General features: G+C 46.4%; 1 protein-coding gene across 48 annotated transcripts in view; it reads left to right on the top strand.

Moving 5' to 3' along the window:
* The window catches only part of Ppip5k1 (diphosphoinositol pentakisphosphate kinase 1), a 45,097-nt gene that overhangs the window by 18,779 nt on the left and 11,293 nt on the right, over positions 1-15,025 (top strand). For 15 of the 48 annotated variants that reach the window (XM_011239610.3, XM_011239620.3, XM_011239612.3 and 12 more), the window contains 9 exons: positions 35-149; positions 372-479; positions 2,039-2,152; positions 2,298-2,462; positions 4,484-4,633; positions 5,227-5,317; positions 9,105-9,230; positions 9,961-10,023; positions 13,499-13,681. In XM_011239610.3, the coding sequence (XP_011237912.1) occupies positions 35-149; positions 372-479; positions 2,039-2,152; positions 2,298-2,462; positions 4,484-4,633; positions 5,227-5,317; positions 9,105-9,230; positions 9,961-10,023; positions 13,499-13,681 (1,115 nt within the window). Of the gene's footprint in view, positions 1-34; positions 150-371; positions 480-2,038; positions 2,153-2,297; positions 2,463-4,483; positions 4,634-5,226; positions 5,318-5,614; positions 5,830-9,104; positions 9,231-9,960; positions 10,024-13,498; positions 14,138-15,025 lie in introns of those variants that run through there. The other 33 variants (XM_017319028.2, XM_017319030.2, XM_017319032.1 and 30 more) reach the window with 16 other exon arrangements.

The following is a 15,025-nucleotide window of genomic DNA, read 5'->3' as shown; positions in this document are numbered from 1 at the left end:
TATCTGACTGTGTCTGGTTTAACTTTCATGTCAGGTACTCACGTGGAGTGCTCTCCCCAGGCCGCCATGTTCGAACTCGGCTCTATTTCACCAGTGAGAGTCATGTTCACTCCTTACTCAGTGTCTTCCGTTATGGGGGACTTCTCGATGTAAGCAGCCTCCTTGCTTAGACCTGGGGCCGTTTGTTTGTTCACTATTTGGTTGGTTGGTTGGTTGGTTGGTTGGTTGGTTGGTTTTTCTCCTGCAGTCATCGGCGGCCGGCCGGCCTTCCTGTGCTCCTTTTTCTTGGGACCTTTTGCCGTTTCCTCCATTCCCTGCCACTCCTCTGACTTGTCCTTGGGCACTGGCTTACATTTGTTTATGTTTGGTAGGAGACCCAGGATGCCCAGTGGCAGCGAGCCTTGGCTTATCTCAGTGCCATCTCAGAGCTGAACTACATGACCCAGATTGTTATCATGCTTTATGAGGACAACACGAGGGTGAGGAGCAAGCGGGGTGGGGTGAGGAAAGGGCCCTTCTTTCTACTTCCATTAAAAAGCAACTTTTTAAAAAACATTTAGTGTGTGTATGTGTGTGCGAGTGTGTGTATGTGCATGGATGCAGGTGTGTGCAGGCATGCACATGCTATTGTGTATGTACAGAGATCAGAGAACAACTTGCAGGCGTTGGCTCTCTTCTTCACTGACTGGTTCCTTGGGATCAAACTCAGATCATTAGGATTAGTGGCAAACACCTTTACCTGCTGAGGTACCCCACAAAAAGATTTGGCCCACAAAAAGTTATGTATTCTTAGATATTTATAAACTGTGGGCAGTAGTTTTTCTTCTACTGCATATCTGTTGCTCTCTTTGCAGTGTAATCAATGTTTGTTTATCATCTTAAAAAAAAACTTTGTGTTGAGTAGTGGTGGCATATACCTTTAATCCCAGCACTTGGGAGGCAGAGGCAGGTAGATTTCTGAGTTTAAAGCTAGCCTGGTTTACAGAGTTCTAAGACAGCCAGGGCTACACAGAGAAACCCTGTTTCAAAAACCAAAAAAAAAACTAAAGCAACAAAAAAGGAATTTATAGACTCTGGCTAGATGCAGTGTGTAGGTACAGCATGGCATAGAGCATCTAGAAGGGCCTGCTGGGACACAGAGCATCTAGAAGGGCCTGCTGGGACACAGAGCATCTAGCAGGGGCCTGCTGGGACACAGTGCATCTAGCAGGGGTCTGCTGGGACACAAAGTATCTAGAAGGGACCTGCCATGACAGAATCCATGGTTGGAGATGATACTGAACAAGAGTAATAACCTAGAAAATTAGCTGTGGGATCTGGAAGAATGTGGAATGTGGGACACTGTTTTATGAGTCTTGTTCCTACTGGCATCTCATGTGTGTGTACAAATATACACACATGCCTTCTGTGTCAGTCTTTTTTTTTTTTTTTTTTTTTTTTGAGACAGGGTTTCTCTGTATAGCCCTGGCTGTCCTGGAACTCATTTTGTAGACCAGGCTGCCTCTGCTTCCAGAGTGCTGGGATTAAAGGCGTGCTCCACCACGCCTGGCTCTTCTGTGTCAGTCTTAGCAAAGATCTCTAAAGTTCTGCTGTATATACCATAGCTAACTGTTACTAGGAGAGATGGAAGGGTGGAAGAGAAGGATCATAGAATGGAGGTGAGGCACAAGCTACTGTAAAAGGTCAGCCACAGACTGAAGGCAACACTGAAACCTCAGTCCTAGGTTTCCTTGTAAAGTTGTATCCTTTTTTTTTTTAAAGATTTATTTATTTATTATATGTAAGTACACTGTAGCTGTCTTCAGACACTCCAGAAGAGGGAGTCAGATCTCGTTAGGGATGGTTGTGAGCCACCATGTGGTTGCTGGGATTTGAACTCCTGACCTTCGGAAGAGCAGTCAGTCAGGTGCTCTTACCCACTGAGCCATCTCACCAGCCCGGTTGTATCCTTTTGAGTTCCCCTCTGTTGCTCCTACCTCATCTTCTGCCACCACACCCAGATTCTTCCAATTACCCTTCATATGGTGATGCCTTATAGGACCCCTTGTCAGAGGAGCGGTTCCATGTGGAGCTACATTTCAGCCCTGGAGTGAAAGGAGTTGAGGAAGGCAGTGCCCCAGCCGGCTGTGGATTCCGTCCAGCCTCATCTGAGGTGGGTCGGAGGCTGGAATTTGGGACTATAAGGACCAGGTGGTGGGAAACTGGAAAGTAATCCAAGGTGGTTTAAAAAGGTTGAGGATTTGATATTAGGAAGATGGAAATCATCAATGCCTCTTCATTTGTCTATTGTTAAACAGAATGAAGAGATGAAAACAGATCCAGGCAGCATTGAGAACCTGTGCCCAGGGAAGGCATCCGATGAACCAGACCGAGCACTGCAGACCTCACCCCAACCTGTTGAGGGCACTGGCCTCCCGAGGAGATCACCCCTCATTCGTAATCGAAAAGCTGGTTCCATGGAGGTAATGACATGCACAAGACCATGATGGGGGACAAGTGCTCACAAGAGAATATTTCTTCTCAATCTTCCTGAGACCTGAAACAGAATCCCTGGGAGTGCTTTTATGTTTACCTAATATTTCTTCCATAGCCCGTTCCCAGTAGAGCTTCTTTAAGCTGGTTACTACTTGTAATAAAGAATTGCCAAGCCAGGCGTGGTGGTGCAGGCCTTTAATCCCAGCACTCGGGAGGCAGAGGCAGGCGGATCTTTGAGTTTGAGGCCAGCCTGGTCTACAGAGTGAGTTCCAGGACAGCCAGGGCTACACAGAGAAACCCTGTCTCGGGGGAAAGAAAAAAAAAAAGAATTGCCAGTGAGCAGTAGCTAAGAGAAAGGGATTTTAAGATAAAGTACAGACAGTATGAACTGTGGGCTGACATCATTGTGTGATACCCAGAAACTGTGTGACCTTGTCCAGGTAGCTTCTCAAGCATCATGTGTTTCTCTATCTGTACAATATGGGTAATGCACCTTATAGATGCATTAAAGTAACTATAGTAACTGCGAAATCGATATTAGAGACCAGACCCTCTCCTTCTATTTGTTCCTGGTATGAGAAGGTTTCTGGCACTTTAATGCCACTAGACTCATGTGTAGTGTCATGTCAGAAGGACGATTGATCATGCTGAGTTCTGTGTGTCTCGCCTAGTGAGGAAGCGTATCTCTCCGTTCTGGTTTCCTAGTCCAGAGGACAGAACTTGTGCTGATGCCATTGCATCTCTTACTGCCCCTAGGTCTTGTTTCATCTTTCTTGGTAGCACCGTCTCCTCTGGCCCAGTGATGCTTTCTTTAGTTTCCTCAATGACATTCCTTTGACACCGTGACTCATCCCTGTCTCAGAGACTTTGTTCTGGACTCACGGATCCACTCACCTGGCTCTTTGCAGGTCTCTGTCTTATGGGAATTGGTTTTCAGATTTAGGGAAAAGAATCTAAAATAAGCTTTCATATATTAATGCAGAGATTTAAATTTCAGACTTTGGAGAAAACCAAGAAAATAAACTATTTCTTATCTAGAGTTAGCCTTTACTTCTGGCTATTGTAGTTATTCATGATACTGTGAACATGTAGTTTCTTTAGGTGAGGTGAGCCTTAGTTTGTCTCTGAGGTGCAGGTATAATGTGGTATCCAGTTCTCTGTACATGTTATCACTCATGTGCAGTACATCAAATGGACAGAATGAGATGTAATTGTCTTGTTTAGGGCTGTCTCTTTGTCATCTTATGTTAGCACCATGGACGTAAACAAAGGAAAACTCTGTGACATCCTCTCTCAGGCTGGCTGGGATTGTCTGTGACATCCTCTCTCAGGCTGGCTGGGATTGTCTTCCTTCTGGAAGCTTGAGTATGATCACTTTTTTTCTGTGTGGTATTGGAGATTGAACCCAGAGTCTCACACACGCCAGGCAAGTGTTCTGCTGAACAGCATCCAGAGCTCTTTCTAGTATTTTTAATCTTAAGACGGCGTCTTGCTAAGTTACCAAGGCTGGCTTTGAACTTACTCTGTAGCACACACAGGTTTGAGTTGGTGATTCTCTTGTCTTAGCCTCCTAGTAGCTGGTATCACAGGGCAGAGCCACCAGACCCACCTATGATTCTGTTGTAATCAGTCCTTCCTTTGAGTTACTGGTGTGGTTAGATCCTGGCTCATTCTGGATGACTCCCCAGGATCTGTTCCTCAGGTCAAGTCAGTGAGTGATGAAGTCACTCCTTGCTCACTCAGCCTTCATGTATTTATTAACCCTTTCTCTCCTTGCTCTGTAGGCGCTGGACTGTCTTTTCCTCATCAGTGGCATCTCACCCTTCTTCTCTTGTCATCTCACATCTTTTGAACTCTTTTAGATTATAAAGCCTATGACCTTGGTAGCATCTGTGCTAGCTGCCCATCCTCTCCCGCTCTCTCACTGGCTCTGCCCTGTGGGCACTTGGGCTCTGGAACCATGAGGCTAAAGAAGCCTTGACCGGCTTTCCACCCGGTCTGATTGCAGGTCATGAACATGCAGTGCACGGGGAACCTGGACCTGATCCCCTTGAGGGGACGGCGCCGTAGGAGGTCAGGAGACCTCCCCAGGCTTTCCCCAGCCATCAGCCTACAGCCCCGGGCTGTGTCCACCACTCACCTGGCTTCCTGCACACAGGTGTCTCTTTCTTCCTGTCTTGCCTTCCTTTGCTGCCTTCTGTCTTTGCTTTTGGGGATCTAGGGAAACTGATTCATTGTCTAGGTGGGATGTATGTGTGCTTGGGGGTTGTGTGATTGGCCCTCATGGATGTTTAAAAAAACAAACAAACAATAAAACAAAAAAAACTTGGTTTCATGAGTCCAGGAATAAATTGGTTGGAGGGGAGGGCTTCTTGGCTTAAATACGAGAGGGCAGACCATACTTTATTTGTGGCTGAGTCGCTGCGGTTGACTTTTGGGTCCTAGGAAGGAACAGGTAAGATTGGAGAACCTACTCTGCTGGAATCATGGTTTCTCAGATTTGGGGTGGGGGTGGGAAGGCTTGGAGGACCAGTCTTGCAATAGACGTGCCTTCTAACATAGACGGACGCCCTGGATGGTTCAGCTCTGCACCGTGCACTCTCCTCCTTCTTATTTCTCCTCCACCATAAAAATCCTTTGGCTCATCTAATCTTGATACTGCTTGGCTTCATAGGGGAAAGAATTCTGAGCCTGGGTTCTATACTTTGAGATGACAAAGCGATTGATTAATCTAGTGTATGTTTTCTCCAGGTGCTGTCTGAAACTTCATCTTCAAGACCTGGTGGCTACCGTCTGTTTTCATCTTCACGGCCACCAACAGAGATGAAGCAGAGTGGCCTAGGTAGGTTTTCCAGCTTCTCTCACTGTGGTTGGGAAAGGTTGTCTGTCTGTTATCCAGAGTTTTATTGTGGGAAATCTTCACTACAGAACTGGGACCATCCCATCCAGTCAGGGGTACTATCAGATGTGGGAAGGGAGAATGACATGCAGGAAGCCATAGCTAGATGTGAACATGCATCCAGTATGACGGTTTTCATGCCGGAAGAGTGTTTGCCTTTTGATTTTCCACACCAACCCCCATTTCCCCTGTGAAGGGTGTTTTCTGGCTCTCCTTTTCATTCCTTATCTGTCCCTCCAGTGTAGCCCAGACTTTAAGGGACCATGGAGGCTCTGGCCCTTCAGAGTTATCAATGACAGAGGTATAACTAGAGGTACTTGTGACGCACAGTTGTCATATGTTCATATGAGACCTTGTGCCATGTCTTTCTCTGAAACCTGGTTTTCACTCCCTGCCTTTCTAATCCTGTAACGTTTTCCTTTCCTTCCGGAAGCTTGAGGGACACAAATCTGAGATGGGTGTAGAGGCAGAGGCTTCTCTCGAGACTTTGAGGGAATGTCTCTTGATTTTTTTGAACCCTGGAGAGGGGTGGAGAACATCATTGAACCTTTTCTAAGGACATAGACTTGAGGAAGCACCAAGCCTCAGAGGGTACAGTGTTCTTTGGGAGGGGTAGTCCTTGAGAGAATGGGCTAGCTCTGAACTAACTGGAGGTCAGACATGACCGTGTGGGATCTGAACTGGTTCTCCTGGCTCAGTTTTTAAAAATCTTGTCCTATTCTTTCAATTTAAATCCTCTAATTTTTCTGTTACTTTTGTTCTTGCTGCTTGATTTTTTTGGTCCCTAAATGGTTAACATTTGAACTAGAGGAGAAAAGTTTAGGTTACTTTCCAAGATAATTTTCTAGGGTTGATTGCCTTCTAGAATCCTGAAATGAGTTTGTTGGTTTGGGGCCTGAGGATTAAATGACAACTGTGTAGGTCTGTGATGTGGAAACCCCACGACACACGATCTTGTCCAAACACCAGGAAACATAAAGACTAGATCTCAGGTAGGTTAGAAAGTAGATACATGGGCTGGAGAGATGTATGCGCACTGACTGCTCTTCCAGAGGTCCTGAGTTCAATTCCTAGCAACCACATGGTGGCTCACAACCATCTGTAATGAGATTCAATGCATTCTTCTGGTGTGTGTCTGAAGATAGCTACAGTGTACTCATATAAAATAAAATAAATAAATTGGGCTGGTGAGATGGCTCAGTGGGTAAGAGCACCCGACTGCTCTTCCGAAGGTCCAGAGTTCAAATCCCAGCAACCACATGGTGGCTCACAACCATCTGTAACGAGATCTGACTCCCTCTTCTGGAGTGTCTGAAGACAGCTACAGTGTACTTACATGTAATAAATAAATAAATCTTTAAAAAATAAATAAATAAAATTTAAAAAAGAAAATAGATACATGTATAAGCAGGAGTTATATCAAGAATCAGGCACAGAAGCCAGGCATGTCAGTGCACACTTCTAATCCTAGCACTCAGGAGGTTTGGAGGCAGAGGCAGGTAGATCTCTGGAAGTTTCAGGCCTGCTTGGTCTAAATAATGAGTTCTAGGCCAGTTATGAATTTTAGGCCAGCCAAGGCTGCATAGTGAGACTCTTTCTCAAAAAAATAAAACAAATCAAAACAAATAAAGAAGAATATGGGGAGAAGGAGGGAGCACAGCAAAGTAAGCTGGGTATATAGGACAGTGGCATGTGCCCATAGACCAAAGCTAGCTTAATGGACAACACAGGGAGACTCCTATCTCAAGAACAAACTGAACAAGGCATGCACAGACCTTGTGACAGATGGTGGTGGTAAGGCAGAGACTGCCCTCTGAGGTAAGCTGGCATAATTGTAGCTCGGGATTACTCAGTAGAGGAAGTCAATGCAGGACAGAGCTTGGTGTGGTCTAGGATAGAGCCAGCTACCTTAAGCTTCCTCTAAAGAAAAGCAGACATCTTGTGCGATGTGTCACCTCTTCATTCTCAAGCCTGATTTTGCATGGAAGTTGGAAGCCATTGCTTCAGAGAAGTCCTGGTCTTCTTTGTCGGCGCCAGGAGACTCTCCTCTTCTCCAGTCTGAGTATGAATATGACCTCCCCTCTTCTCCAGACTCTCCTCTTCTCCAGTCTGAGTATGAATATGACCTCCCCTCTTCTCCAGACTCTCCTCTTCTCCAGTCTGAGTATGAATATGACCTCCCCTGCCAAGCCCAGGGCCTTGGTTATGATGGGTTTGGAAATAGAAGATAAAATCCCAAGGATTTGAATGTCAGTCTTCATTTTGTTTTTTGTTTTTTGAGACAGGGTTTCTCTACATAGCCCTGGCTACCCTGGAACTCACTCTGTAGACCAGGCTGGCCTCAAACTCACAGAGATCTGCCTGTCTCTGCCTCCTGAGTCCTGGGATTAAAGGTGTGTGCTGCCACACCCGATCATGAATATCAGTCTTACGGCTTCCCTGTCCTCAAACGCTAGAGAGGTACAAGGGGAGTCTAGCCCACTCTCCACCACAGTGGGGTCAGTAACTGACCCAACTCACTCTTTTCAGAGGTTCTTTTATTCCTCAAATTGGCACTTCTTTTTGAACTTTTTCTTTGAACTTACACATGTGAGCAGTTGGTTTTGATCACTGGGCTTACAAGATAATAAACTTTTCAGAGCAGGAAAAAAAACACATTTTTTGTTGTTTCCTACTTTCAGTCTTATAGGGTACTTAGCACGTAATTAGCACGCACACACTACTTTATAAGCAACTGACTTTTCATCTATCTTCTGATTTGTGTCCATCTTGATTTCAGAATCTATGCTGTTTCTCTGTGAAAAAAAAATCAACAACAACAAAAACAAAATCTCTCTTTTCTAACCAAACACAGTCCTTGGAGTAGAGAGGACTTGATTCCTGTCCCCTTAGCTCCTGTACTGTGACCCTGAGCAAAGGAGACAGACCCTTTTGGATCTGTTTTTTCACCTAGTATATAAAATGAGAAAGTTACACTAGATGGTCTCTGAGTACCTTCTGGCTTTAAAAGTACAAGACTCATACTTGTAAGTGGCAACAAAACAAAACAAAAACAAAACAAACAAACAAAAAAAAAACCCTGGAGGATGGGGCGTTAGATGAAGAACTTGGAATTGTATGCCAGCCAAGTACCTAAAACCCTGCCTCTGGTTTCAGTGAGAGCCTTTCCCTTTCAAACTTATAAGGGGCTAGATTTCTAAGTCTCTCAAATCTTCTTCCAGAGTGAAGTACATCCAATTAAGTTGAAGGAAATGTGGGCCAGTGAGATGGTTCAGTGATAATGAATCTCACTTGCTGCCAAACTTGATGACCTGAGTTTAATCCCTGGGGCCCTCATGTTGGATGTGGAGGACTGGGTACAGCAGGCTGTCCTCTGGGCTCCAGTGCGTGTCATGGCATGCATTCTCCCCTCCCCCCCCACGTTTTAGGGAGCCTTCCCTATTCTTTGATTAGAGAGCACCTGGAAAGCACAGTGCACCTCAGTGGCTTTGAGTACCTAATAAGACTAACCATTTTTGTACTGGCCTTTTGTCTGCCATGTAGATAGTCTGGAGATTTGCTACTTTGCTTGCCTGGTGTGGCTCTGGACAGTAGTGAACACTCTGTGGTTACTTGGAGTAGCCGCTTTGTGGTGGCGCTGAATGGCTGTGTGTGTCTTAATGTTGTACAGCAGAGTTGGGTGTCCTGAATGCAGCTTTGTGCGGCTACTAATGTGCTCCCGGCCTTGCAGGCTCACAGTGTACAGGGCTGTTCAGCACCACAGTGCTGGGTGGCTCCTCCAGTGCTCCGAATCTTCAGGACTACGCCCGCACCCATGGCAAAAAGCTCCCGCCTGCCAGTCTAAAGCACCGAGATGGTATGTGGGTGGTTTTGGGGGGCAACTCACTCTCTCTCTCTCTCTCTCTCTCTCTCTCTCGCTCTCTCTCTCTCTCGCTCTCTCTCTCTCTTTCAACTTATCCCCCAGCAAGCATAGAGCTCCAGAACTCTTCATGCTTAAGGCAGTGGCCTTATACCAAGCTTTCTTCATGGATAATAAATGGGAGAAGGAGCCAGGACTCCTCCACTCCTCCATTTGCATTCCCTCTCACCATACAAATACTACTTATTTATGCTTCTCCCTTCATAATCTCCCCCACACAGCCTGGCTGCATCAGTTTGTACTCTTTCCTGGATTCTGGCTTGTAGGGGTGAGGACCACGAGGATGATCCATGGTCAGGAGGAATGCAGTGGAGTCTTGGCTATATTTCAGGGAATCAGGGTTAGGGATGTGGTAGTCGCTCAGCTAAGGTGGAAAAGTGACATGGAAGGACATTGGGGGAAGGGAGGGAAGTTTCTATACAGATTTTACTTCCACATGGCTAGGAGGAGAACATGGTGGTGAAATTAGGGTTGTTTGATGGGACTATGCTGTGGTAGAAGTGACACCAACTGCTGAGAGATTACAGCAGAGGAAGTAAGTGAATGTGGACGGGGATGGGATCAGATTACACGTCGAGGAAAAGAACCAAGCACACAGTGGGCAGGTTCCAAAGCCGAGGGTGGGCACAGGGGTGGGTATAATCCCCGTGATGTCTTTTCTCCCCAGAGCTCTTGTTTGTCCCGGCCGTAAAACGATTTTCTGTGTCGTTTGCAAAGCATCCGACTAACGGTACGTTTGCTTCTGACTCAGCATCATTCCTCCTCCTCCTCATGTCACCTCCAGACACTGCACCCTGAGTTCCGACACTGACTTTGCCTCTCCTTCCACTATACTGACACCCTGCTTTCTCTGAATGAGCCCCTCACTAAGTGTCCCTCCTGGGGCATTTCCCTTGTGACAGCCTTAGCCTTAGCCATGGCTGTAAGCTGGATAGGCTGACCTATCTCTGTGGCAACTCAGGGTCTGATTTCCATAATCACCATCATCATCACATCACTTTTGTCAGCATCAGCACCAAAACATCAGTTAATATCTCTCCCTTTCCTATCACATACCCGGCAGACTGTTTGCAGACAGACTAGGTTCTCCTTCTTAGATGAGAATAGCGTTACCTAGCCTGGGCTCATTTCTTCTCTCCCTGCTATCTCAGTTTGTGCAGTTTTGACCTTCCTAGTTTACTCCCCAGATCTTTTGATGGGGTCGATGATGAGTGTATTCTTCTTTTGGAGCAACCCTACAGTTGCCTGTAAGAGCTCTGGCTTTGGATATATCACTTACCATCTCCATATTCCGTCTCTTGCCATCTTGTGTACTTTGTGTGGCTCTTGTGTTCCTGACATCTGCTTTATGTTTTACTAACCTAGTGCCTGAGCCTAGAAAACAGGGGATAAAAGAAAAAGAAAAGAAAAAGGAAGGGAGGTATTAGGTAAGGAGAAAGTGTTCCTTGAGGGTTCTTTCTTTCATTTCTGTTCCTTTTTCCTTTTTCTTTTTGGCTGAATGGTTGGTGCTGGAGCTTGAACCCAGGTATTTGTGTATACTGGCCATATGTTCTGCCAGTGAGCTAGGCCCCAGCCTCTGGATCTTAAGTGTTCAGTTTCCCAAGGCCAGATATACCTATGGCAACACTATCTCAGAGAAGCTGGAAATGAAGAGTTGAGATGAGAATCCTGGCAAAACTTAGAAGGAGTAACATTGTAAGTGTATAGAAGAACTAGGTCTGTGGGCACTGCACTGTGAGGGGAGCACAGCAAGAGAACCTAAGACCCACTCCCTACTGAGCTTTTATTTTTATATCCTTAGGGTTCTTTTTTTCCCTCTATGTTGTTTCTTGTCCCCAAGTCAATCCAGTTTTGTTAGATATGGTTTTCTTCTGTTTGATAGCTGGGATTCAAACAGAAGATTATTCTGATTTCCTGTACCCACACCCACCAGCTGCCTTACCAGTGACAGGTGTTAGATTTTAGCCTCGCCAGGCCTTGCCTATCCTCTAGACATTGCTGAAGTCTCTTCCGTGGTTGGTGACCCTAAATTTATTCAGTCCGGCTCCACCTCTAGACTCGCTCTTCCACCTGTGGCTGAAGTCTCCATTCACAGTGACATGTCTGTGCTAAGTCATAGCCTCACATAGCACAGTCATCATAGAACTTCGTGCCCAACCCCAAGCCTGGGACTGGGGCTTAAAGAGTACCTAGCAGGAGCTTGGGAGTCTGAAGTAAGAGCTAAATCAAGTAGCTCCTAGTTTATTAGGCACCATAAGAAAAGATCCAAATCCATAAAACAAATCCACAAAGCTATATCTCCACTTCTCTGAAGCCTTGGTTGGCAGACTCAGCAGCTGAAGAAACAAGAATTAGTTTTGCCATAAGAAGGAAAGGAAGGAAGACCTGGACAATTCAGGAATAGTGCAGGAGAGCAACCCAAGGTCTCTGACATGCCCTCAGGGTTCTTCTAGCCGCAGGTTTTTCTTGTGTTTGAGCTGGGAGGTTAATGTGCTTGCAAAGCCCAGAGTCTGGGATTTACATGTTAAAATAAAAAATTTGGAGCTATTGCATTTGGCAAAGAAGATCATCTTGATGGAGTTTAGCCCTTAAGACAACATGAGAGCTCTATCCCATGGTAAAGGTCTTGCCTTACTGACTCAGCAACTCCAGAGCTTTCTACAATTGCTTCTGGCAGAGTCTTCATAACAGCGTGCCAGCCTACCACCCATCACCACCCACCACCTCCTTGCATGATGCCTGGCTTTGCAACAGCAGCTGAGAAAACAAACATACAAGCAAACAAATAAGCAAACACCCCCAAAACTGGACCTGGCTTTGGAAAAGAGACAAGGCAATGCTGTCTCCATCTTAAATAGAAGAGGAGCCCCTAGAACATCATATCTGCCTGTGCTCCTGGTGAGCTATATCATATCCTGTAACTACAACCAACACACATGTGTGGCACATCACTAAACTGTGTGACGAACTCACCAAAGCAAATTAATCTAGTGGGAAAGAGCCAGTGGCTCACCCTTATCCAGAATGTCAGAGTGCCCACAGATTTGTCCCTCATGGCGGTGTGACCATGGGTACAGTCAGGACTCACTGGGCTGGTCCAGGAAGGGTTGAGTGCTCTCTTGACATCCAAAAACCAAGCTCTTTGGAAACTACAGTCTCATGGAACCACCACGTGAGCCACTCTGGCCTGGTGTTCTGAGCAGTCCTCCTCACCTGCCTTGACCCTCCTCCCTTTCCCGTACTGACTTTCTATACTCCAGCCGTTGCTCGTGGTCACATCAGGTCTTTATCCACTTCCTCCAAGATCATACGATGCTGTACCTCTTGTACCCTTCATCACATGACTTTCGATGCCTTCAGCACTTTTGCTGCTGAATCCCAGGCATCCACAGAATTTGCCAAGCGGCTAAAAGTATGACGGATGCCAAATCAAAGCTCTTCCACACACCAGCTGAACAAAGGGCAGAGGCTGATTATCAGCAGAAAGAAAACATAAAGTGATTCAATCCTCACATCCTGAGACTTTATTTGTACAAGAGTAAGGTAAAGGACAGTTAGTCGTATTTGTATTAGAAAGAGCAGAGTCTGATGTTTTAATTTTTTGTTTTGTTTTGTTTTGTTTTTTCCTTCACTGTTTCAAAGGAGTCCTACTCCTGGCTTCCTGCCAGCATGGTGTGCCAGCCACCTGGCACCAGGTCTGTCTGTGGTGGCCTTCTGGAATGTTCTCAGTTCTAGCTTTATTGTGCTACCTAGTATCATTTTGACCTTCTTCTCAGAGTGGCTCTGAATCTCTTCATCTCTTTGCCAACCTCATAAGTTCATTTATCTGAGAAGTGGACCCTAGGGTTTAATCTAAGACGGCTCAGAGATACTCAAGGCTCCTGGCTCCAGAAGTGCAAGCTCACCCTCTTCCAGAGTGACGTAACTGCTCCACAAGCACTGACTGAATTGTGCTCAGGGAGGACGCGGGGCTGGAGTTTTAGGGTCTCATTAATGCCTTCTCTGAGTCTCACTGTGTGGTGCCAACACTCTTCTTCCGAGTGAGGGATGGACCGTGGCTCTGACCATCTTTCCTTCTTCCTTAGCTGACCTTGGGTCGAAGTGGCCCCCACTCTCAGTGACGCTTGTGTCAGTCAGTGCCCCTCACTGTCTCTCCGTCTTCTCTATCTTTGTGCTTCCTATCGTGGTCCCTCTGTCCCCTGCAGAGCTGCTGGATGACCAGCACCCTGTGGTCCGGCTGCTGCGCACTCTTTCCTCTGACTGCCCAAGGGGCTGGCCAGTCTCCTTGGATGCCACGCTGGCGCACCACCTGCACCAGTGCTCCTACCACCTGCGCCTCTTCCGGAACTGGCTGCACTCAGGCCAGGATGACCCCGAGTGCCTCTACGGTACCCCTGCCACAGGCTGGCTGCTGCCACTACCCTGCCTGGGACTGATTGCTTTGCTTACTGCATTTCTGGCTGGAGAGCCTAGCTAGTCTCCAAGGTTATGTGACTTGCATTAGTTGCTTGATTGGGATTGGGGCCAGGCTGCCTGGTAGTTGTAGCATTGGCTGCTCATCTCCCTTCTAGTCTCCTTTCTCACTGCCCCCTAATGTTACCCATTCGACTCAGCAAAGGAGTAATCTCTTGCCCTGGAATCTGTGTTTTGCTTTATTTATTTTTAATCTGTTCTTATCTCTCTAATCTTCTACTACCATCATCTTCAAAACCAAACGTTTTCCTAAGCACTCTGATGAGCTAGGGACTCCTCTGCCTCCTGCCACTAGATTATAATGGAAGCCAAGGCACAGGGCATCGAGTGAACATCCAGACAAGCAGAGCTGCAGGTTAAAAGATGCTCAGGTATGGGAACGTGAGCCAGGACCTTTCCTTATTGGTGAAGAAGAGACTAAGTCTTCCCTAGATGGTGCTGCCCTCCCTGTTCTTAGTTCCTTTACAGAGAAGCATTGGAACCATCTCGGGCTGAAAAAGTGCTTAGGACATGTTCTTGATCCTGCAGTTAGTAGTCCCAGGAGTAGGGTTATCCATTGATGTCTACCTTTGACCCTACAGAGACTTGTAGACCTGGATTATATTGTATTTTTGGAGGGGCAAGAGTTGCCTCATTTTTTTGGTGGAATAGAGAAAACCTAGCAAGCCCAGGATGTTGCAGTAGAGCATAAGGAAAAGGCCTTAATGTGATGGAAATGACCAAGAAAGAACTCCCATCCCCTACCCTGTTCATGCATGTGGTTTTCCTCAGCTGAGCTTCATGTATTGCATGCTCCAGTTTGCATCCGAGTATTCTAGCCCTTCTACCCACATCCTAAGTTTGCATGAGCCCCTCCTTGGATTCCATGCCTTCTCCTTAATCTTCTCTTTTGTTTTGTTTTGTTTTCTTCACAATCCCTGAAGTCTTTCTGAGCTCCATGACCCAGCGCCTCATGTTAGATCTACAGTTCCAACCCCTTGCCTCTTGATCCTGGTTTTATTGCCCCAGAAAGTACAAGAGCAGGGTGGTGCTCTTGTTATTCCACAGGATGCTGTAGGCCCTCCATAGGTAGGGTGAGAGGTGATTTGATCACCTGGAGGCGTTAATGGGTGAACATTTTAGGAAAATTGGAGATGACATAAATAGACTTCCTGAAGGGCTCCAAAGAGTTCCTTCCCCCTGGAAATCTTGGATACCCCATCCTCTAAAAGCCACAGATCCTCTTGATGGCTCTCAGGGACTCTCCATCCTTCCTTGGC

This window comes from Mus musculus, chromosome 2 (assembly GCF_000001635.26).
Source record: "Mus musculus strain C57BL/6J chromosome 2, GRCm38.p6 C57BL/6J".
In the NCBI taxonomy this organism is placed as follows: Eukaryota; Metazoa; Chordata; class Mammalia; order Rodentia; family Muridae; genus Mus; species Mus musculus.
Note: the sequence above shows the minus strand (reverse complement) of the source record. Positions and strands in the feature narration are given on the sequence as shown.